General features: G+C 40.8%; 1 protein-coding gene and 1 pseudogene across 1 annotated transcript in view; one reads left to right on the top strand and one right to left on the bottom strand.

Annotated features, from left to right (window-relative positions):
- Pcsk5 (proprotein convertase subtilisin/kexin type 5) overlaps positions 1-23,101 on the bottom strand; it is a 429,480-nt gene that overhangs the window by 13,754 nt on the left and 392,625 nt on the right. The window contains exons 31-35 of the mRNA XM_076846064.2: positions 14,158-14,375; positions 12,513-12,749; positions 10,571-10,801; positions 7,921-8,095; positions 2,168-2,385 (exon numbers count right to left, since the gene is read on the bottom strand). Of these exons, the coding sequence (XP_076702179.2) occupies positions 2,168-2,385; positions 7,921-8,095; positions 10,571-10,801; positions 12,513-12,749; positions 14,158-14,375 (1,079 nt within the window). The remainder of the gene's footprint in view (positions 1-2,167; positions 2,386-7,920; positions 8,096-10,570; positions 10,802-12,512; positions 12,750-14,157; positions 14,376-23,101) is intronic.
- Positions 114-497, top strand: LOC143390981 (small ribosomal subunit protein uS8-like; annotated as a pseudogene).

Here is a 23,101-nt window from a genome sequence, read left to right as displayed (position 1 = left end):
GTGCCACCATGTCTGGTGAAGACTGAAATTTAAGAGACTGAACGGAGAAAGATTTTAAAAATAAAGAACATTTACTCTTTCTGCCATCTTTCCATGTCTCCGTAACGGTGTGCATGACTGTCCTGGCTGATGCGCTCAAGAGCATCAACAATGCCCCAAAGAGAGGTAAGTGCTAGATCCTTATTAGGCTGTTCTTCAAAGTCATCATCCATTTTCTAACTGTAATGATGAAGTCTGGTTACATGGGTGAATCTGAAATCGTCAATGACCACAGAGCTAGGAAAGTTATTGTGAACCTCACAGGCAGGTTAAACAAGTGTGGAGGGGTCAGTTATCGATTTGATGTGTAGTTCAAAGACCTAGAAAAATGGCAGAATGATCTGCTCCCATCCTGCCAGTTTGGTTTCACTGTATTGACAGCCTCAACTGGCATCATGGACCACGAAGAAGCAAGGCGAAAACACATAGGAGGGAAAATCCTGGTATTATTTTTCTAGGAAAGTAAAACATACATACAAATGAGATGCCTCAATGGGAAAAAAAAGGGGACAACATTGATTGCATGCTCATTGAAGGGCTGTATATAAATGCATGCTCACAAACGGGATGACCTAGGGACACAGAAAGGGTCTCCTCCAGAGAAAATTCAGTGCAATACCCATCAATATTGAAAGCATTTTAAAAAAGAAGCAACTGATTATAGAATTTTTTTATAGTAGCTAGATGCAGTGGCATATGCCTTGTAATCTCAGTGACTTTGGAAGCTGAGGCAGAAGCATTACAAGTTTGTTTGAGCATTACAAGCCTGGACAACTTCAGGAAGCCTTGTCTTAAAATAAAAACCAAAAATAGTTGGGGTTAAGCTGGGCATGGTAACACATGCCTGTAATCCCAGAGACTCAGGAGGCTCAGGCAGGAGGATCCCAAGTTTGAGGCCAGCTTGTGTAACTCATTGAGACTCTATCTCAAAAGAACTAGGGATGTAGCTCAGTGTTTATTTAATCCCTACTACTGAAGAAATAAGCAAACAAACAAACCAAAACCAAAAACTAAAAAGGGCTGGGATATAGCTCAGAGGTAGAGCATGTGCCTAGCATGTTGAGACCCTGGGTTCCATCCCCACTACTGGAAAGAAAAAAAAATCTATCTATCTATCTATCTAAGATAATTTTAAAGCAGAACAGTTATGTACCTTACCAGTCATTAATACTTACCTAGAAAGTTTTATCAATTAAAACATTACAGAAGCATTTATTTCTTACATGTTAAGAATAATTAATTCACTGTAGGCTGGGGCTGTAGCTTAGTGGTAGAGCACCTGCCTTGCACGTGTGAGACACTGGGTTCGATCCTCAGCACAACATAAAAATAAATAAATAAAGGTCTTGTGTCCATCTACAACTAAAAATATATATATTTAAATAAAAAGAGAATAATTCACTGTAATCATCTTGTTATGGCAGGATATGGAGTAAATGAGCAAATGTGAATTTCAGAATAAGCACTCAGGCACTAGTGTTCAGGATAACTTGGTAGCAGGGAAAGGTCAGTGTGACTTGTTGGCTACTTCAAAGGTCTGATAACAAATGTTAAAAATGGAAAATGAGGATAATGAGCATGGAGAAGGAGAAAAATATTAAGAGGAATATTTAGGAGATGGGACAACAGCTCTTGGGGTGGAACTATGGAGGTAGGCAGGAAGCAAGGAAAAAAGAAGAGTCAAGGATAATTTCAAGGTGTTACCCCGGGCAATGGGAGAACTGGCACCGATTTTAAGAATCTGTGCAACAAACAAGTAGGTATCTGGAAAATAGGAATGGGGCTTGGGAGAGTTTGAGGCAGATGTCTTAGGGAGTTCTTAGAGTGAAGAAAATATTGAACTTCCCTTGGCAAATGCAACAGGTGGAGAAGGAAGATGGACAAGGTGACAACACTCCTAGGGGAGACCATGCTGTATCTGGGCCTTAAAGAATGAGGAATCTGAAGGGGCAGCAAGACGTCACCGGGAGATGCAGAGGCTGACTGAACAGAGAGGGCTGATGCCTGGGCACCAGGCTGGGAAACAGAGAAACTGCCAAAGGTGGGGAGGAGGGAGACAGGGACAAAACAGAAGGGGAACCTTTCCACTTTCCCTCTTGCACGTGCAAAAACACAGATACACTCTCACCTTTGCATTTTTTGCAAGTCGGATGACATCTCTCACAGGTCCAGGTGTTTTCTTCTGCATAGTAATGCTCTGGGCAGGTGCGATAACACTCTCCCTTGGAGGAGAGCAGAAAAAAGTAGGTATCGCAAGACAGGCAGTCTGTGGGCTGTGGACCCTGGCATGCCTTGCAGCTCTTGTGGCACCTCTTACACTGGCCAGTGGAGATTTCTGCATAATATCTGAAAGCAAAGGGAGCGAAGATGGAATACAGCAGTCCCTGGGTATCTGCAGGGGGTTAGTTCCAGGACCCACTACAGATACTAAAACCCATTGAAGGCTCAAGTCCTTTCTATAAAACAGGGTAGCATTTGCATATAACCTACAAATATCCTCCTTTATACTTTAAATCATCTCTAAATTACTTACAGTACCTAATGCAGTGTGAATGTTAAATAAATAGTTGTCATGCTACATATTTTGGGGAATAATGACAAGAAAAAAGGTCTGTACACTATTGGTACAGATGCAATTCTTTTAAAAAATATTTTCCATCTTTGATCCCATGTGGAACCTGCAGGTGTGAAGGGCTGATTATACTAATCTTTGCTCCTAAATTGGGTGTGGTGAAAAAACACAATGAGTCATACAGGATTCATTTACAAGCTGGGTGACTTTAGCCTCTTTACTAACTTTACTCATTAAACTCATTTCTATGATACTAGCAAATTTAATGATTCTCAGTTTTCTTATCTGTAGAGTGGGCATTATAATCCGTTCCTTGCTAGCTGTGAAGATTATTCTGGATACACCTAGGGAAAGATGCAGCAGTCACCGGTAATTGTTAGCTACCTCTGTCTTTTTCTTCTATTCACTGCTCCAGATTCAAGCTTTAAGCTGTGTTGAATGGGATTGGGGAATTGAAGACATTTTTACATGGACCTCTGAGTGGTTCTTCTTAACTTTGAAAGCATCTTGAAATAGAAAGTGACATGTAGTGAAATTAACCTTTACCAAATAGATGTAACCTCCTTTGAAAAGATTTTTGGAGACTATTTTTTTCCTATATTTTATTGGTGCATTAAATTGCACATAATGGTATGATTTGTTGTTATATATTTGTACCACTGCACACAGTGTATAATTTGGATAATATCACTTATTCCCCATTAATTCCCCTTTTCCCCTCCCTGGTCCCTTTCTTCTACTCTACTGATCTCTCTTTGATTTTCATGAGATCCCTGCCCCTCCTTTTCTTTTTTCCTCTCTAGCTTCCAAACGAGATGATGATGATTATTATTATTATTATTATTATTATTATTATTATTTTGGTACTGGGGATTGAATCCAGGGGCCCTTAACCTCTGAGCTACATCCCCAGTCTTTTTATTTTTTAGTTTCATTAAACTGCTTAGGGCTTTGCTAAGTTGCTGAGGCTGGCCTCAAACCCTTGGTCCTCCTGCCTCAGCCTTTTGAGTCACTGAGATTACAGGTATGTGCCACCTTTCCAGGCTGAAGGTTAAAATTTTAAACTTATTTTTATTGGTACATTATAATGATATAATAATAATGGGATCCATTGTGATATATTCTTACATGAACATGGCATAGTTTATTTTGCTTCATTCTCTGTATCTGCATCTCCTCTTTTCCTCCCTTCCTCTTGCCTCAACCCCCTTTCCACTAGGGGTCTCTCTTCTATTTTCACAAGGTTTCTTTTCTTTCCTTTTTTTTTCTCTCTAGCTTCCACATATGAGAGAATACATGTGATCCTTGAGTTTTAGAGTCTGGTTTTTTACTCTTAGCCTGATTTTCTCCAGTTTCATCCATTTTCCTGCAAATGATAATATTTTGTTTTTCTTTATGGTAATAAAATACAATTGTGTATATTTAGCATATTTTCTTTTTCCATTCATCCACTGATGGACATCTAGACTGGTTCCATAATTTGGCTATTGTGAATTGCACTGCTATTAACATTGCTATGCATGTATCACTATAGTATGGGCAAGTCATTTAACTTCTTGAGCCTTGGTTTCCTAATCTGTAAAATGGAGAAATTAAGGAAAGGCTAGGGATGTAGTTCATTGGTAGTACATTTGCCTAGCATGCATGATGCCCTAGGTTTGATCCCCAACTCTGCAAAAATAAAACAAAACAACAACAAAAACAAAACTGAATAGACTAATACCAACCTCATGAGACCATTGTAAAATCAAATCATAATGTAAAGATACATTGTGAGTGGAAATGCTTAGTAAACTCTCTTCTCATCTATTATAAAGATGAGAAGCATCAAGAGGAACCATGGTGAGGGAAGACTGATCAATTCTAAATAGGTTTTAAAATTTATCAAAGAGTTATGCTAAAAGAAAGGCAGTGGGGAGTTTTATGGATCATATTGAAAGAAGACTCCAACATCACTGCTTAAGATGAAGACTTATCTTAAATACTCATCTTAAGCAGTGGTTTAAGATGAGGGGATTGTGAAATCTCTTGATCCTCAGAGCCTTGGGGAGGATCTTATGCATAAACACAGACAGAAACATGAAACTCAGAGAACCCTCTGTGAGGCTAAACATCAGAATCATTATTGTATTGAGACACAGAGAATCATATACCTGCCTTTCCAAGACATTTAACACACAAGGCACATATCATGATGCAGAACACTGATTTTACAAAAGGAATGCTACTTCATCAATATTCCAGTTTTTTCTCTGCTTCCTGGCTACCATGAACTAAGGAACTTTCCATCCTATGCCCTTCTACCTTAATGTTCTGCCTCATTGCAGGTCCAGAGAAACAGAGTCCGTAGACCATGGACTGAATCACTTGAAACCCTGTCAATACCAGCAGACATGCAGAAAGCTCTCAGATCTAGACCTATGCTGAATATGTGGGTGGAAAACAGGAAGAGAAGCATATCAAGAGAAAGTGGACAGAAGACAGTTGGCAGGAGGTAAAGAGAAAGTGGCTAAATCTAAGAGCCTGTCCTGCTGACTGCAGAACCACTATTCCTGCACCAGTAGCTTTGCAACTACCAGCAGAGTCAGAAAGAGAAATTTGAGCCCTAGTCCAGGAGAAATAAAGATCAGAGCATTGGGGGAAATTTCCTACTCTGAGCTTGCACATATAAGTTCCTGGGCAGAATCTCTCTCATAGGAAAAGGAACAGGTCAAAAAATTAAAAGACCAAAGAAAGACTTTCTCCAATAGGAAACATTAAGGACAATCCTGCCAGGCTCTTTGAAGTTCCTGAAATGCAGTAGCTAAGACCTGAGTGAAATAAACTACTGGTTCTGTCACTGATGTAGGGCCAGGGGGCTCATGTGGAAGCCTTACTGTATTTAATTTGATAAAATGTGGTGTGGAAAGGGTTTGAAACCAAGTATGTCTCCTGAAAAGACCAGTTTTTATTTTTGTGGCCTTGTTTCTCTTTTTTCCTTTTCAATCTAAACTACCAGTTAACACTCATCATGGTTGTAGGTTGTGCTGAATGTGCACATCAGGGGAAATCTTTCCTGTCACTAATTAGTGTTTGAAGCTTCTCCTGCTGGGGAAGTCGGCTGTGAGTGCATTCTGGTTCTCATGATCATGGATTTAGGACTGAACTCTTTCTTGCTTGGAGACACGCTCATTGCTCAGACTGTGGGGCAGTTGCTGCAGGTCATAGTGAAAGTCTCCCAACGAAGGAACTGTTGTGTTTCCCTAATTCCTGCCATAGCTGCCCCCAAACAGGAAGCACTCAGGCTTGTCTTTCTGGTAGGAAGTTAGTCTACCAATGTTGATTCATGAAGGAACCTAATGCTCCTTCACATAACTTTGCCTTTGGAGTATATTTATTGCAAGTTATGTTTCCTAAGATATGAGCTTATCATGGGGGTGGTGTCTGAGTAAAAAATAATTTTTGTTGTTAAAAAATTTTTCTCCAATTCTTCCACATTAAAGAGGTCCACAGAAACCTACGCTTCTCCTCCTGTCCCGTGGATAACTTCACACATGGTGGAAACATTTTCTTAATTCCATGATCTGCATTCTCTTTAGATCACAGGATCACACCCCTCTTTTAGTGTGTATGTACTTGAGAGTAACGAAAAACTGCATGTGAGAAAGATGGAGATTCTTGACATGGGATCCAGATCTTTATACATCCTTCTTAGGGTAAAGTGGAAGGGTGAAGCAGGTAGGCTCACCCCCACTCTTGTCTGGTAAGGTCCTTTCTTCACTGACCCACACAGCTGGTGTTTTTCAAGAGCTTCTAATGTTTATAATTCTGCATGGAATGTTGTAGAAGTATAACAGTAGGAGTTCCCCCGGACTCCCCAGGAGCTTATAATTTTCTTGGAAAGACATACAGGAATAAGAATAAGGTCTTAAAGAACAAAATTTGTCTTAACTCACATTATTCAAACAAATAATGTGCTCTAATTGAATATGTATTTAATAAATGAGAGAGTGAAGGAAGAAGATACATAGAAATGTAAGATGGTATGTAGCACTATAACAGATGAAGTAAGCAGAGATTGCTATGACCGAAAAGAACAGATGTGCCAATTTGGGTGAAAGACTTTAGGGAAAGTCCAAGGATAGAGCCCTTCGATCAGGGTCTGGAAATTCTCAGTGTACTAGGTTCTTGATTGGGAAGCAGTGAGCAACATTTCTATAATCAATCTTTCTCTTTACTGGGATGCGTGTGTGTGTGTGCGTGTGTGTGTGTGTGTGTGTGTGTGTGTGTGTGTAATCCAGCTACACTCTTCCAATTATGCTTGTTACCAGACCTTCTGATAAACACACTCTTTATCTCTGAAATGCTTCCAGGAGGATACATCAGGTGTATCTAGGTTGCGTATGATAACTAATCCTGTATTTGTGGATTTATGGAAGGTTTGACAGATTGCAGAATTAATGGGGTATAAATGTAGATGTTAACGGAAATTGTTTCTTTCGTAAAATCAATGATTCATTTGCATAGCTTAGATCCTGTATATAAACCTGAATCAGAACAAATCCTAAAACTGAAGGAAAAGAACATCCATTAACAGTCTTGGGCTTCTCTGAGGAAGGGAGGTGTTGTTGCCTCTGCCTTGGCAGTGCTATCAGCGAGGCTGGGCATTGGGTAAGATCTATAACATGAGTCTGATTTGACCATCAGACCCTTCGTATTCTCTCACTGGGTCACTCTGCGTCTCCTGTTTCTCTTCCATTCATGTGAGTAGGCTCACCTTTGCTCCTTACTAGTAGTGAGAATTCAATCTGACTTCATTTGTGTTCAGAGTCTTTGTTTCCACATGTGCAAAATGGTTTTGTATCTGGAGTGATTGAAGAGTTAGCTGAAGAAATGGGTTGTTATGGTTTGGATATGAGATGCTCCCCTAAACTCCTGTATCAGTGCAGGAGTGTTTGGAGGTGAAGTGCATGGGTTCTGAGAGCTGTACCCATTTGAATGGACTGGGTAGAAACTGTAGGCAGGTGAGGTCTGGCTGGAGGAGATGGGTCATGACTGGGGGCATGACCAAGGGTTCATCTTCTTGCAGCCCCTTCTCTTCTCTCTCTCTGCTTCCTGGCTGCCATGAATTGAGCAGTCTTCCTCCTCCACACATTTCTGCCATGATGCTTTGCCTCACCTTGGGCCCAGAGCAGTGGACTTAGCCCACCATGGACTGACCTACCAAAACCTTGAGCCCAAAATACAGTTTTCCTCTTCTAAGTTTCCTTTGTCAGGCATTTTGGTTACAGCAATAAAAAGCAGATGAACCCACGTGCTGAGCATCTTACCCCTCTCTGCATTGGAGCAGGCACTCATTTTCCAGCTGGAACCAACCCGGTCGGCAGGAGCGGCACTGTGTACTGTGACTCCCATCACAGGTCCTACAAGAGATGTGGCAGGGCGTGCACAGGTGGCTGTCCCTGGCGTAGTAGCCCTCTGGGCAGTCTTGCACACAGGTGGTGTCTGTCAAGGGGGGAGAAGAGTGTTTGGAATCAAGCCTGATTGTGGCTCCCACACCTCCTCTTGCCTGGAAAGAGGGAGAGGAAGTGCAAGGGGAAAGAGACGGTGCCCCTGTGGGCTGTGCTGGAGACACTTTGGAGTGAAGATGAATGTCCAAGAAATAGAATTGACCAAAAGGCTATAGGGGTTCAGAGAAATCAGAGGTCAGAGTGGTCTGTGTTGATAGAACCGAAACCCCAGTTTTATGACTATAGATGTGACAATGATTCATTGTCCAGCTGGTATATTCTGTCAACAAGGGGAAGCCCAAATCCCCTAAAGAAGATATTTGTACTATATCCTATTGCTGCAGTAATAAATTACCACCTATTTGATGTCTGAAAACAACACAAATGTATTATCTTACTCTTATGGAGGCCAGTAATCTGAACTGCATCCTCAGGGCTGAGTTCCTTTTAGAGGTTCTAGAGTAGAAAGAGCTTCTTGGCTTTTCTACCTTCTAGAGAGTTCCTGTAGTCCTGGGCTCCTGGGCTTCTCCTCCCCACTACTCCACTACTCCAGCATTTTCCCCCACTACTCCTCTGCTTCTGTCATTAATTGCCTTATACTAGGAACTCTGATCCTCCTGCATTTCTCTACTAGCCTTTGTGATTATACTGGGCCTGTCTGGGGAACACAAGGAGAATCTCCTCATGCCAAGAGCCTTCATTAAATCTCAGCTACAAAGTTCCTTTTACCTTGAAGACAATCTATTTACAGGATCTGGGGATTAGGATTGCCATCTTCAGGGGCAGCATCAGGCAATCGGCCCCATCCTCCAAATAACCACATAGTTTACAATAGCCTGATCCCGGTGGTGTGTAGAGTGGGGTGGGATGGACGAGTGTGAGAAGGTCAGGCCTGGGCAACTCTTGTCCTCAGCTGTTGGGGACATCTCTTTTGTTATGCACCGGTACTGAAGCCTCAGTTCTTGTTTAATCGGTATCCCACTTAAAGGAGAGACCACTGTCTGTGAAGGCATCTGACAGACTCACCAGTGGCACTGCAGATTAGAGGTAATTAGAAAAGAAGGTCAAAATGGTTGATTATATGGGAGAGCTGGTTGGCTGAGATATTTTCATGAAGAAGCAGTGGCTGGGGAAGAAATTTACTGAGCTTTGTATAACAGGAACTAAGATGAATGGGTTGAAAAGACTGGTGACTTCAGTGTCTTCTGTGGTCAGGTGGTCGGGATTGGTACTGAGCATAGATGTGCCTGTGTCTTAGTAGGAGAACACTGCCCTGGAAGGTGATATCTCAGCAAGAAGTGGAAAAACTTGCTATCTATGTGAACGTTGAGTACCTCACTTCTCAGGTCTACTCTACTGACTGGGAAGACAAGTCCAACACTTTCTAGTCTTCTCCATATTTGTCTCTTTCTTCTCGCCACTCCAACTCCTTCTTTAAGTGTAGCTCCTCCGGGCTTGTATTTAGTCTAATCATGGCATCCAGGAAACCTGAGAACACAGCCTCATACCAGCAATCACCTTCAGAGCTTATCTGGAGGCAGCCCACCTGGGATTGCACCACACATTGTTCAGGATTTATTAATGGATGATAAATCAAGGGGGAAATTTTGATGAGGAGTTGAATGCCTACATGTTCGTAATGCATTCTCTCCACAGACTGCTCATTAATTACAAGGGAATCAATAGTAGTTATGAAGTAGAGAAAATAAACGTCTAGACAGATGGTCAGTGTTAATCAACATCACCGATGAGGGGCATATGTATCTGGATATGATTCTCAGATGGCAGGACATCACCTATTCTGACTGAGAAAGAATCCTCTCAGTCTAATCATGGGGAAACTGCACACCAACTCAAGAGGAGGAATAGGAGCTGTATTTTTCTGGAACATCAATATTAAAAAATACAAAGACAGTTTGTGGAAGCATTCCAGAGTAAAGGAAGATAAGGCGACTTGGAAGCGCAATGCAATGCCTGATTCTGGAACAAGTTCTGTTATAAAGGGGTGTTGGAAAATTTTTAATAGAAATAGTAAAGTACTGTATAAATGTAAATTTATTAGAGTTGGCAACTGTCCTGTGATTAGATAAGAAAGTATCTATATGCTTAGGAAATATGAAAAACTGTCCTTGTAGGACAGGGGCCACAATGTAGGTAACTTACCCTCCAAATGGTTCAGAAAAAGTGTGTATGGATAATATATCCCTACACACACACACGGAGGAGAGGAAATAATAAAGCAAAGGGGGAAAAGATTTGCAGTGGGTGAACTGGGTAAAAGACGTATGTATGATGTTCTTTGTAGTATTCTTATTCTTGTATCTTTTCTGTAGGTTTGAAAATTTCCCAAACAAAAGTTAAAGAAAAAAAATTAGAAAGAAGCCAATATCTACTGGGCACCCAGCATGGTGCCAGGTAGTTTCCCAGAGGGAGAGAAAAAGGCCTCTTGGAGTGGAGGGAAGTCACTCACTGAGAAGAAGGTTGTCCCCCCTGCAGGTGTGACACTGGTCCTCTGCGGGTCCTGTGCAGTGGAAGCATTTATTGTGACAGGGCTTGCACCTGTGCGCTGTCTCATCCCAGTACTCGATGGGGGCACATTCCTTGTGAGCCACACAGGCCCCGTGGCTGTTCAACCTCAGGCCTTCCTGGCAGCTTGTGCAGACGCTGTAAGACGAGCAGGTGTGGCAGGACTCGTGGCAATCTGTGGGCATGTGGGGAAGCAGATACTGAGAGAAAGCCAGTGTACTCCTCTAGGGAATAAACTCCTTTCTTCTAGAGACTTCTAGGGTTTTGTGCCTAAAATGAATTGGGCATAGACCTTAGGTTCTGGGGTGGAGCATTCTTGTTGCAAAATGAGAGGAAAAAAATCAAGGCTTTCTCTGAAATATCCACAGAGCTCCTTCCTGCAGTGGCCAACGCAGAAATATCAGTAAGGTTTACATGATTACCCCAACTACAGCCAAATAATGGCAAGCAATTCCTGAGCAGTGTGGTCACACACTGGCATGTGGCCTTTCCAACCATCATACCCTCTACTGCTCACCTCTCACAGTACATTTAGTTTACCACTTAGATGGCTATTGTTGGGATAACATTATAATTACCCATGGATAAAAAAAGGTCTCTGTCATATCCTTTCCTTAATCTACAGTGCCCAGGAGAGGGCCTGTCATATAACGGGCACTCAGTAAATATTTGTTAGTCAAACAAAATGAGAACAATTCACTCTCACTTCCAGGTTTTAGGAGCTGTCATTCCCTCTGCCTAGAATTTTCTTTTCTCAGACATATGCATATGTATTCATATGCATATGACATATATGTTCCCTCTGTCTCTCAGTGATATTTCCCAGGTCAGTTTCTTTGAAGTTTCAATTCCACCTTGCCCATCTTCCTATGCCCCTTTCCTATCTTATTATTATTATTTCTTTTGCTTGAATTATCTTCTTTAGTGTCTCTCTTCCCAATAGAATGTGAGCTCCTTGAGGACAGGGATCCTATCTGTATTATTTTCCAGGCCCCGAAGAGCGCCAGCACAAAGCAATCTCTGACAAGCACTTCCTAGATGAATAGATCTGTGTTTTTATCACTGTTATTATTATCACCTCCTTTCATCTGTACCAGGAAATTGTAGCTGGAGATTCTGAGTCACTCGACTGGGAAAGGATAGGCTCAGGAGCTGAATGGTGGCCCTTAACAAGAGCTCTTGCTTATTCTGTCCCAGTGCCTCACGAAAGGTGTGGGCAGTCATCCTGGGACTTTGGGAAACACTTCTCTCCCTTGAGAATTTCTCTAGCACTGGATACTTTATTTTTCTGTTCCCTGACAATTAATGAGGCAAATTACCCACGTTCCATTAAAATGTAAGGAGATACAAATAATAGCAGATCTTTTCTTGAATGTGTAGGAACTGGAGTGCTGAGTGGGAGATGGGATGGGGATTTGGGTAAGGATGGAAGGAGGGGAGCAGCCAGAAGGCAAACCATGAAGAGAGGCAAAAGGCACAGAGAGAATTCTGCAACATGGTTTACTTATGCTATGAACTTCTATGATAGCTTAAAATTTTAAGGAAAATTTTCCATTTAGGGTGACTTTTGAAGGCTCCTCATCTCTATCGGAAATCTTCACATGAGAATCCTTTTTGATTGGCAGTTCATATCCACCATTAAGGTGAGGGTCTATGTGATTTGTAACTAATGAAGTTGACGTGATCAAAACCTATGAATTACTCATTTTTAAAAATTTAATGAGCACAGATTCAAAAGAGGCTTTTTTGAATGGGAAGGTTAAGGGGGGGCTAAACTCTGGGATGGGGATTATGCAAACTCCAGAGCCTGTTTTGTCTGGGCAGAAACCCATCTCTTTAGGATCCCTGGGATGCTGCACTGGGCCATGCATCCTGGAAATGTTTACCTCTGCAATCCTTAGTCTTTTCTTCATAGTAAGTTCCTGATGGACACTCATTCAAACACAGCCCATTGTAGAGGACCGTAAAAATGTCAGCACAGAGCTCACAATCATCCTCCTTGGGGCCAATACACTCCAGACAGTCTTCATGGCACGGGATACACTGGTGCAAGTCCTGGTAGAAGTGCGGGGGGCAGGACTGATGGCACATGTCCTTGTGCAGGAAGAAGCCAGGCATGCACTCTGGGGGAAGGAGGAGGGAGCAAGTTATCCTCAGGGATTAGAGAAAGGAATTCACTGCTTTTGCAGTGGGCTAGCCCATTTTCTCACCACTTTGGTTTATTTGATTTGAGTATACATTTGCCCCATCCCCACCCTGAAGAGTATATGCTCAGTGTCTAACAAGCCCTACCTCGGGTGGGGGAGGCTGCACATGGTAGCCTGATTAGATAATCCTGGATTTATGTGCAGGAATGACCCTTTGAGATGCAAAAAAAAAACCAACGCAGTGCTGTGGCAAACAGTGACGACTGGGACACTGGAGATATTGTTTGAAAAATCCGGAAAACAATAACAGATATTTAGATTGTATCAAAGGCTGGGTTTGTAGCTCAGAGATCTTGCCTAGCATATATGAGGCCCTGGTTCAACCTCCAGATTGAAAAATAAATAAATAATAAATGGATAAAAATTGTACCAAGTATCTCACACTCTATTCAATACAGAAGGCAGTTTGGGGATTGTTGGATTAGTAAATTTTTCATTCATTAACAGAGTAGATTTATGAGTAGCTGGTTAATCAGGATGAAGAATGCATTGTGGGTTAATTGTATTTGTGTTCCTTTTCCTATTTGGGGAGGAAGACTAGAGAACACTTTACGCCACATCAAGAGAATCCTCTGGATTGGGCTGCACCAGGCAAGTTGAGTCTGTGGTATTTTGGAGAGGAAATTGGATAGTGTTTCTCAGGAGATAATACTACAGGAAAAAGAAAAACAACAACAACAACAACAAAAAAAAAAACTGTTCATAGCCAGAGTGCTATTCTCAGTCTTCTTTCTTGTTTTTTTTTTTATAATAATTTTATTTCCCTAACTATCTCTGTACTTTGTTAATAATCAGTCTCTGGTAAGATTCTGTGCTAAAAGAGTAGGAACAGCCAGGCATGGTGGAGCATGCTTGTAATCACAGTTAGGTGGGAGGCTGAGGCAGGAGGATCTCAAGTTTGAGACCAGCCTGGGCAACTTAATGAGATCCTGTCTCAAATAAAAATTAAAAAAAGACCTGGTGATGTAGCTTAGCAGTAGGGCTCCACAATCAAATCCCATTGCAACAACAGCAGCATCAGCAACAACAGCAACAAAAACAGTGGGGTCTTTTGGTTCTTATCTGTATTGCTAGCATGGGAGAGTGCTTAGCCCTGTGTAGCCGTTATGTGTGAGTGTGAGAAATGCTGTTTGTCTTAATTTGCAGAATCCTCAATTTCCTCAACAATGGGTCTGGAAATAGATAAATGTTGGTAAAGGCAGAGAGACTGGTTCTCACAATTCTCTTTGACACCCCTCCCTGCCCCCAACTGTCTACAGGTAGTGGCTCGGAGCCGTGAGGGCTAATTGGGGCCATGCCCTGCCTTTGGGATGTAGCCAGGTACCTTTGCATGTTTTCTCATGGATGCACTCCTGACACATCTCTGGGCAGTGCTTGCACACTCCTTCCACAGCCACGTGCCTCTCAGGACAGGCTTTCAGGCACACTCCCTGGTCCAGGACAAGGCCTCCTTCACAAGAATGACAGTGGGTGGCATTTCCCACACATGTTTGGCAAGGAGAGCTGCAGCGTTCACATATGCTGTCTTCTGCATAAAAGCCCCTGTGGAAGGGAGGAAGAGGGCAGCTAGCTGGAGAAGTTGACCAGCTACAGATGACTCACACTGGATGGCCAAGAATGAGGTCTAAAACAGAAGAGGCAGCCGGGTGTGGTGGCCACTCATGCCAGTAATCCCAGCAGCTTGAGAGGCTAAGGCAGGAGGATCTCAAGTTCAAAGCCAGACTCAGCAATTTAGCAAGGCCCTAAGCAACTTAGCAAGACCCTGTCTCAAAATTAAAAAGGGCCAGAGATACAGCTCAGTGGTTAAACATCCCTGGGTTCAATCCCTGGTATGTATAAACAAACAAACAAACAAACAAACAAATAAAATGAAGAAAGGAAGGAGGGGAGGAAGGGCAGAAGAAAAAATGAATCCATAAGGAAATGTGAAAAGAAACCCTAGAAAAATCAAAAGAAAAGGATAGATCTGATCTTTATGAGTTTGGTTTGTTTAGGTACAATGGTTGTTTGTACATAATTTAGCCATCTTCTGATTTCCTACTTTATCCCCTGATTGTCATTACTTTTTCTTTTTTCCTTTTTTTTTTTTTTTTGGCTAGAGACTTACTTTACAGTAAAAAATTATTTTTATTCAATTTGATCTTCTTTTAAACATTTAATAAATTTTAAAAAATATTTTCAGAAAGCTCATAAAGGTTTAAGCCCTATAAAATTGGAATCCCCTTTTCTTTTGATACTCTCAGCTGACCTCCGACGGTTTCTTCAAAGGCGTGCATAGAACACTCACACACGACACTAAATATATTCTCAGTACGTGTTATTGCAGTCTTTGTGCAGCTGACTTCCTTCCAGGTGGCCTCTGATGTCTGCATGTAGAGTGTCTCTGAATGACTCACCTAACACATTATCGAAATCACTCACTGGTAAGTGAACACGGCAAATATGAAACCCCGACCCTCTCAAGTGGCTTTGGGAAAAAAGAGAAATACAGATAATGTTTCTTGGAAAGGAAAAGCTGAAGAGAAGAGCTGGAACTTGTGGAAGAGGATGATAATAAACCAGCTGGGAGAAAACGGAACTATAGATACCAATTTCAACCATCTCCCATAATTATCCTGGGACTAGGTAGGGCTGTGATAGTGCTGGGGAATAATTTGCCTCAACTCAAAACTCCTCAGCCAGCCAGGCCAGGTGGCATTCGCCTGTAATCCCAGTGACTTGGGAGGCCGAGGCAGGAGGATCGAGAGTTCAAAGCCAGCCTCAGCAATTTTTAGTGAGGCATTTAGCAAGTCAATGAGATCCTGTCTCTCCATAAAGTACAAAAAAGGACTGACTGGAGATGTAGCTCAATGGTTAAGCACTCCTGGGTTCAATCCCCAGTACCAACCAACCAACCAACAAACAAAAAAACTCCTCGGCTTACAGCAGCAATCATTTGTTGTCACTCTATAGGGGGAGCAGGTCCAGGCGGGCAGGGCTCCCAGCTGCACCCTTGGCCATGTCTCCACATCCCTGCATTCTCCTGGGTACCACTGGGGCATGCTCTTCTCATAGCTAAGATAGAAGCACAAGGGGACAGGCACAATGTGAGCCTCTATCTCTCTTCTGCTAACAGCATAGGCCAAAGCAATTCACATATACCAGGCCAACGCCCTGGGCAGGGGAGTGAAGTCCATTCTGCCTCTAGTGGGAATTAACTGCAAAGTCACAGGTATGGTGGTGGGGGGATGTACAAGAGGTGAAGAAATGCAGACAACCACTCAATGCACCAGAGTCTTCTTTAATCCTGATGCCACGGAAGGACTCTCTCTTATATGGCATTTTTCCTTTTTTGGGGGGTGGGTACCAGGAATTGAACTCAGGGGCACTTAACCACTAAGCCACACCCCCAGCCCTTTTTTGCCTATTTAAAGACAGGGTCTCACTGATTTGCTTAGGGCCTCGATAAATTGCTGAGGCTGGCTTTGAACTCACAATCCTTCTGCCTCCATCTCCTGAGCCACTGGGATTATAGGCCTGCACCACTCTGCCTAGCACTTGATTTTTAAATTAATTAACTCAGATACATTGAATTGTTCTCAGTCACTTACTGTATTCATTCAGTAAACAAAATTGTATTCTGTGTGTTGGGAAGAAATAAGATGGGAATGAATGAAAACCATATTAAATGTGATTTTAAGAAAGAAAAATGAGAGAAGGAAGCAGGTAGAAGAAGAGGAACTAAATAATATCCAAAGGGAAGCTAAGATCAGGCTTCTTTACATATTAGTATTTTTAGCTTTTTTTAAAATATGATGGAAAACAATGACCAGCAAACCATTGTTTAAGAGAGACCAAGTCTCTCTTAAAAATAAATTTAACAGCTGGGCATGGTGGCATACACTTGTAATCCCAGCTACTCGGGAGACTAAGCCAGAAGATTGCAAGTTTGAGGCCAATCTGGGCAACTTATCAAGATCCTGTCTCAAAAATTATAAAAAGGGCTGGGGATATAGCTCAGGGGTAAAGCACCCCTGAGTCACCACCTCATAAAACAAAAACAAAAACAAAACAATACATTTGACAACATGATAGATAGAAATGCATTATATGATCACTGAGAGTTTAGATTTGAAAAATTTGAAGTTCAAGAAATTTAATGCATTTTCAGATATCACAGCTTTTTCTTTCTTTCTTTTGGTATTGGGGATTGAACTCAGGGGTGCTTAACCACTGAACCATATTCCCTGCCCTTTTAAAAAAATATTTTTATTTAGAGACAGGGTCTTGCTGAGTTGCTTAGGGCCTCACTAAATTGCTGAGGCTGGCTTTGAACCTGAGATCTTCTTGCCTCAGCCTCCAGATATCACATCTTTTACCTGAATGAACATTTGACATATTAATTGTTCCCATATGTACAGTAAGGAATTTGGGGTCACAGAAAGCACTAGACTTTCTTTGCAACTAATCTCAAGGAGTGTCATTGTTAGGTGATTCAATGTGGGATGGGCCACACCAGAAATATGAACTGTGTATGCAGTACATGAAGGCTTTGGGCCATGTGATTCAAACCAACTTCCAGGGAATTTTGAAGGCTTTGGGCCATGTGGTTCAAACCAACTTCCAGGGAATTTTCAATACTAGTCTAGGCCAAGACCTCCAGGAAATGTAGTTGACTGTTTATGCTTCTTTTTTTTTTTTTTTTTTTTTAAATGGTACTGGGGATTTAACCCAGAGGTGCTATACCACAGAGCTATACCCCCAGCCCTTCAAAATTTCTTTTTTCATTTTGAGACAGGGTCTTGGTAAGTTATTGAGGCTGGCCTTAAATTTGTGATCCTCCTGCCTCAGCCTCCCAAGTTGCTGGAATTACAGGTGTGCACCACCATGCCTGATGAGTTGACTGTTTATAGAGGCAGGTTTTGCATCTGAGATTCAACCAACAGTGGATCGTGTACTATATAGTTAGACTTACTATAAAACACACAGACATTTTTCTTTGTCCTTGTTTCCTACACAATGCAGTATAATAACTGTTTACATGGTGTTTGCATTGAGATTAGGTATTATCTGTAATCTAGAGATGATATGAATTATACTGGGGGATGTGCATAGGTTATATGCAAATAGGTCATTTTACATCAGGAACTTGAGCAACTGAAGACTTTGGTATCTGTGGGGGGTGGAACCAGTCCTCTGCAGATACTGAAGAACACCTAGACATTAAAGAAGAGCAATTCTGATAAAGAAACTGAAGAGATACAGCATGAAGAAACCTTCCAACTCTTTTTATGAGATTCAGAGGATGTTGGATGAAATGCTGAAATCAAAGACAAGGACTCAAGGAACAAGGGAAAAGAAATCTATTGAAGATCACTATTAAATGAAAAATAAGTGGGCTGGGTTTGTGGCTCAGTGGTAGAGCACTTGCCTAGCATATGTGAGGCACTGAGTTCAATCCTCAGCACTATATTAAAAAAATAAATAAAAATAAAGGTATTGTGTCCATTAACAACTAAAAAAATTTTAAAAAGTGAATATTAAGAACTGTTGGGAATATCACAGGTTTTCTTTCTTTTTTAAATTTTATCTTTTAGAACAGTTGTAGATTCATAGCAAAGTTGAGAGGAAGTTACAGAGATTTGCACATGCTCTCTGCTCCACACATGCACAGCCTTCTCCATTATCAACATCCTCTACCAGGTACATGTGCATGATACTATTGGTCAATCTGCACTGACACTCAGTATCACCCAGGCTCCATAGTCTACGTCAAGGTTCACTCATGGTGTTGTGCATTCTATGGACTTGGACAAATTATAACGAATATATCCATCACTGTAGTATCACACAAAAATTCAATGCCCTAAAAACTTTCTGTACTCTGCCGAGTCATCCCACCCTTCCCACCAACCTCTAAATACCCCTGTTCTCTTCTACTGTCCACAGTTTTGTCTGTTCAGAACGTTCCATAGTTGAAATCACACAGGAGGGAACATTTTCAGATTGGCTTCTTTCATTTCATAATGTGCATCTAGCTTTCCTCCTTGTCTTTTCATGGCTTTGTAGTTCGTTTATTCCATTGTCTTGTGTTAAAAACAACTTAGGCCATTAGGCTGGGATGGCTCTGATGCCTTGGATACCACATAAGCAAACTGAAACTCAACATAAGCAGTAAAAGGAAACTTAGGTTTAGCCAATCAGAAACCACCAACTAACCTCCACTTTACCAATCTAACACAGTTTCTTTGTCTTGCTTCTGCAAACATCCTATAAAAGTTTCCTCTCTTATCTCCCGCCCCCCCCTGGGGGGGGTATTAAACCACTTGCAGTTTGGTGCTAGTTCACAAATCACTGAATGCTCAAATAAATTAGTTAACATTTAAATGTGGCTCAGTTTTTCTTTTAACACTGAATGCCCATTAATTTATCCATTGATATATGGCTATAGTTTAGATCTTAAATGTCTGTGAGGTATTGGGTTGTGCTTTCAAAAGGGATTGTGGAACCCAGTTCTTCCTTTTCTTTCCTTTGCTTCTTGGTGATGAGCTCATTAATTTCTTTCCAACATGTACTCTTGCCATGATGAGTTCCTCACCACAGACTCAAAGCAATGGAGCCAACCAGTCATGAAGTAAATCCTCTAAGATTGTGGGCCAAAATAAAACCTTACTGTTTATAAGGTGGTTTTCTCAGGCATTTTGTTATAATGATGAAAAGTTGATAATCACAGCTACTATAGGGCTCTTGTTTGCTTCCAAATTTTGGTGATTATGAATAAAGTTTCTGTCATCATCTATGTGCAGGATTTTATGTGGACATAAGCTTTTAAGAGGTATTTTTCAGAAACCACTTTGCTAAAAGCAGCCTTCTCTAGAGATCTCCCATTATCTGTTCTTCTGTCCTCTCTTTGTATTTACACAACATTTTGGTTAATATTATTTCACTTGGTGTTTGTTGTGGGGGGTACGGGTATTGAACACAGAGTGCTATACTGCAGAGCTACATTCCCATCCCTCTTAAAATTTTATTTTCAGATGGGGTCATGTTAAATTCCCCAGGCTGGCCTCAAATTCACAATCCTCTTGTCTCAGACAGATAGCTGGGATTACAGGTATACAGTATAATTTCACTATTTTTTTATATTTATTTTTTAGGTGTAGATGGACACAACACAATGTCTTTATTTTTATGCGGTGCTGAGGATCGAACCCAGGTCCCGCCCTTGCTAGGCAAGCTCTCTACTGCTGAGCCACAATGCCAGACCCTATTTTTTTAATGTAAGAAGATACATGTTTCTTTTGATAAGGAATGGCCATAGGTATTAAATTGCTAAATTTAAAGCACTTCATGTTGAAAGTTTTTGGCCCAGATAACTGTAAGTCATGCACAAGTTCTGGAACTTCATCTGTATTTTGCAGATGCCCAAGACAGTGACTTCTAGCCCTTAAAGGACAACTGTTTTTCTCCTACTTGAGTTTTAAATCTCTATATTTTTATGAATTTGAATACACCTTAAGTTTTTTGTTGCCTTTTAAACAATCACAATAACAGCACATGTTATGCCAGGTGCAGTGCTATAATCCCAGCAATTTGGAAGGTTAATGCAGGAGGATCACAAATTCCAGGCCAGCCTCAGCAACTTAGCAAGACCCTGTTTTAAAATTAAAAGGGCTGGGCATGTAGCTCAGGGAAGAACATACCTGGGTTCAATTCCCAGCACCATAAAACAAAGCAACAACAACAATAACTAAAAAACCAAAAGATATTACTGCTCAAACTTTTTTCTTTCATGAACATCTACCATATTTGAAAAAGCAGTAACCACTAATGCTAATCTATAAACAATTCTCAACACGTGGGTGCTGTTTTATTGGATGTTATATTCCTATTAGAGGTCGTATGCTGTTCTAGGATGGATCAGATATCACAGAAATAGCAACAAATCCTCCCCAAACCAGCTGCATATTAGATGTTCCACAGACTCCGTCTCCCTGTGTTTCTACCCAAAACACCAAGATGGGGACCCACAGTAATCAAATCACTGTGCTCAAAACAGGAGGCATACACTTATGTTTCACAGTCTTCAAGCTTCCCAGAATTTTAGTAGCTTTTTCTACTGCTAAAATAATAATAATAATAAATTAGATGCTGCTTATCTGCTGTGTCCCATTGCTTCATAAGAATGGCTCCATCTAGACTTGGAGAAAGGAATGTTGAGTGGTCAGCTATTTAGAGGAAATCAAAATACATCTCTTCCTTGTAATGCACGGTCAATTCCTGAGGAATCCAGAGCAGAGTCAGAAAAAGGTGGTTAATGATTAAATATAAAATAATAATTACAACTCTTTCGATCCAACCATGGCAAAGGTAAATGAGGATACAATTGACTTGGATAAACAGTCTTCTGACCTTCTATTGGGCATGCCGTTCCTTTCCTCATCTCTAAAATGGGGGAAAATAATAGCACCTGAATGAGTCTTCTTGTGAGAACTGACAGGAGCATACATTTGAAGCTCCTAGCAGGGTGCCTACACATTACAAGCACTCAAACAAAACAAAAAGAGGAAAGAAAATCTGTCTTTAAGTGATTTCTTTCCTCTGGGGCTCTCTTAATCCTTTGTGAACTAGCCCCTTGGAAAGTATAACATTGATTGAATTTTCCTTACTGATGGTAAACCTTTTGTAGGCTCGGACTTTACTTCAGTTAATCTTAACTTCCAATATCAAGATCAATATCAATTCTTGATAGAAAAAGTGATTTTTATTAAGTTGCACATATACAATATGATATATTGATGTTCTATCAGTATCTATTCTTACACATATTAGGTGATAAATATATATATCTGTGCAGTTGAATTGAATATGTTTGACTTCTACACTAGATTGGATGCTTGTTTTGGGTAAGTACCACAACTTATATTTGTACTCTGTAGAATCTCTCTCAGGACTGCATACAAATAGGTCATTATAAAATAGATGTTGTTTTTATCTTAACTTCTTTTAATTAGAGGGCAATGAAATTTCTAATTCCTAATACAGACACTGTTGTTTTCCCAAATTCCTTTCTTGAATCCCTCTCTCTGTTCTTCCTGGTTCATCAGTGTTCAAGGAAAAATCTTCAGCCAAAGCCATCTTTATACAGTAGTCCCCACACCATATTCATCCACAGCTTCACTTTTTGAGGTTCTAGTTATCCATAGTCAACCATGGTCTGAAAATATTAAATGGAAAGTTCCAGAAATAAACATTTCATAAATTTTAATTGCACCTCCTTCTGAGTAGCATGATGAAATTTTGTACCATCCTGCTCCATCTTACCAAGGATGTGAATCATCCTTCCATTCAGAGTATCCACACTGTATGCTACGCACCTGTTAGTCAGTGGTAGTTTTTGTCATCGGATTGACTATTGCAGTAACCCTTATGTAGTAGCCTATAAATGCCCTGTCATTTATCTTGCTTCAGCTCACTACATAATTGTTATTGTATCATCTTATGTCAACACAAGAAAAGGGAGAGTGTAGATAGTGATACGTAACAATAGCCAAGTTATGAAGTCAGTTGAGTTGCCCATCATAGACAAAGGGATAAAGAAAATGTGGTGTATCTACACATGGAGTTTTACCGAGCCATAAAGAAGAATAAAATTGTGTCATTTTTCTGGTAAATGGATGGAACTGGAGAATATCATGATAAGTTAATAAACCAGACTCAGATAGGAAATGTTGAATGTTTTCTTTCATATGTGAAAGCTGGGGAGTTTTAAAAATGGGATCTTATGATGATACACAATCAATCAACAAATATATGAAAAAATGTTCAACATTTCTAGCAATTATAAAAATGAAAATCAAAACTACTCTAAGATTTCATCTCACTCTAGTTAGAATGGCAGCTGTTAAGAATACAAACAACAATAAGTGTTGGTGAGGATGTGGGGGGAAAGGCACATTCATGCACTGCTGACGGGACTGCAAATTGGTGCAACCAATCTGGAAAGCAGTATGGATATTCCTTGGAAACTTGGAATATCCATTTGACCCAGCTATCCCACTCCTCAGTTTATACCCAAAGGACTTAAAAACAGCATGGTACAGTGACGCAGCCACATCAATATTTATAGCAGCACAATTCACAATAGCTAAATTGTGGAACCAACCTTTAAGCCCTTCAATAGATGAATGGATAAAGAAACTGTGGTATATGTACACAATGGAATATTACTCAACATTAAAAGAGAATAAAATCATTGCACTTACAGGTTAATGGATGAAGTTGGAGAA

Source organism: Callospermophilus lateralis, chromosome 2 (genome assembly GCF_048772815.1).
Source record: "Callospermophilus lateralis isolate mCalLat2 chromosome 2, mCalLat2.hap1, whole genome shotgun sequence".
NCBI lineage: Eukaryota > Metazoa > Chordata > Mammalia > Rodentia > Sciuridae > Callospermophilus > Callospermophilus lateralis.
Note: the sequence above shows the minus strand (reverse complement) of the source record. Positions and strands in the feature narration are given on the sequence as shown.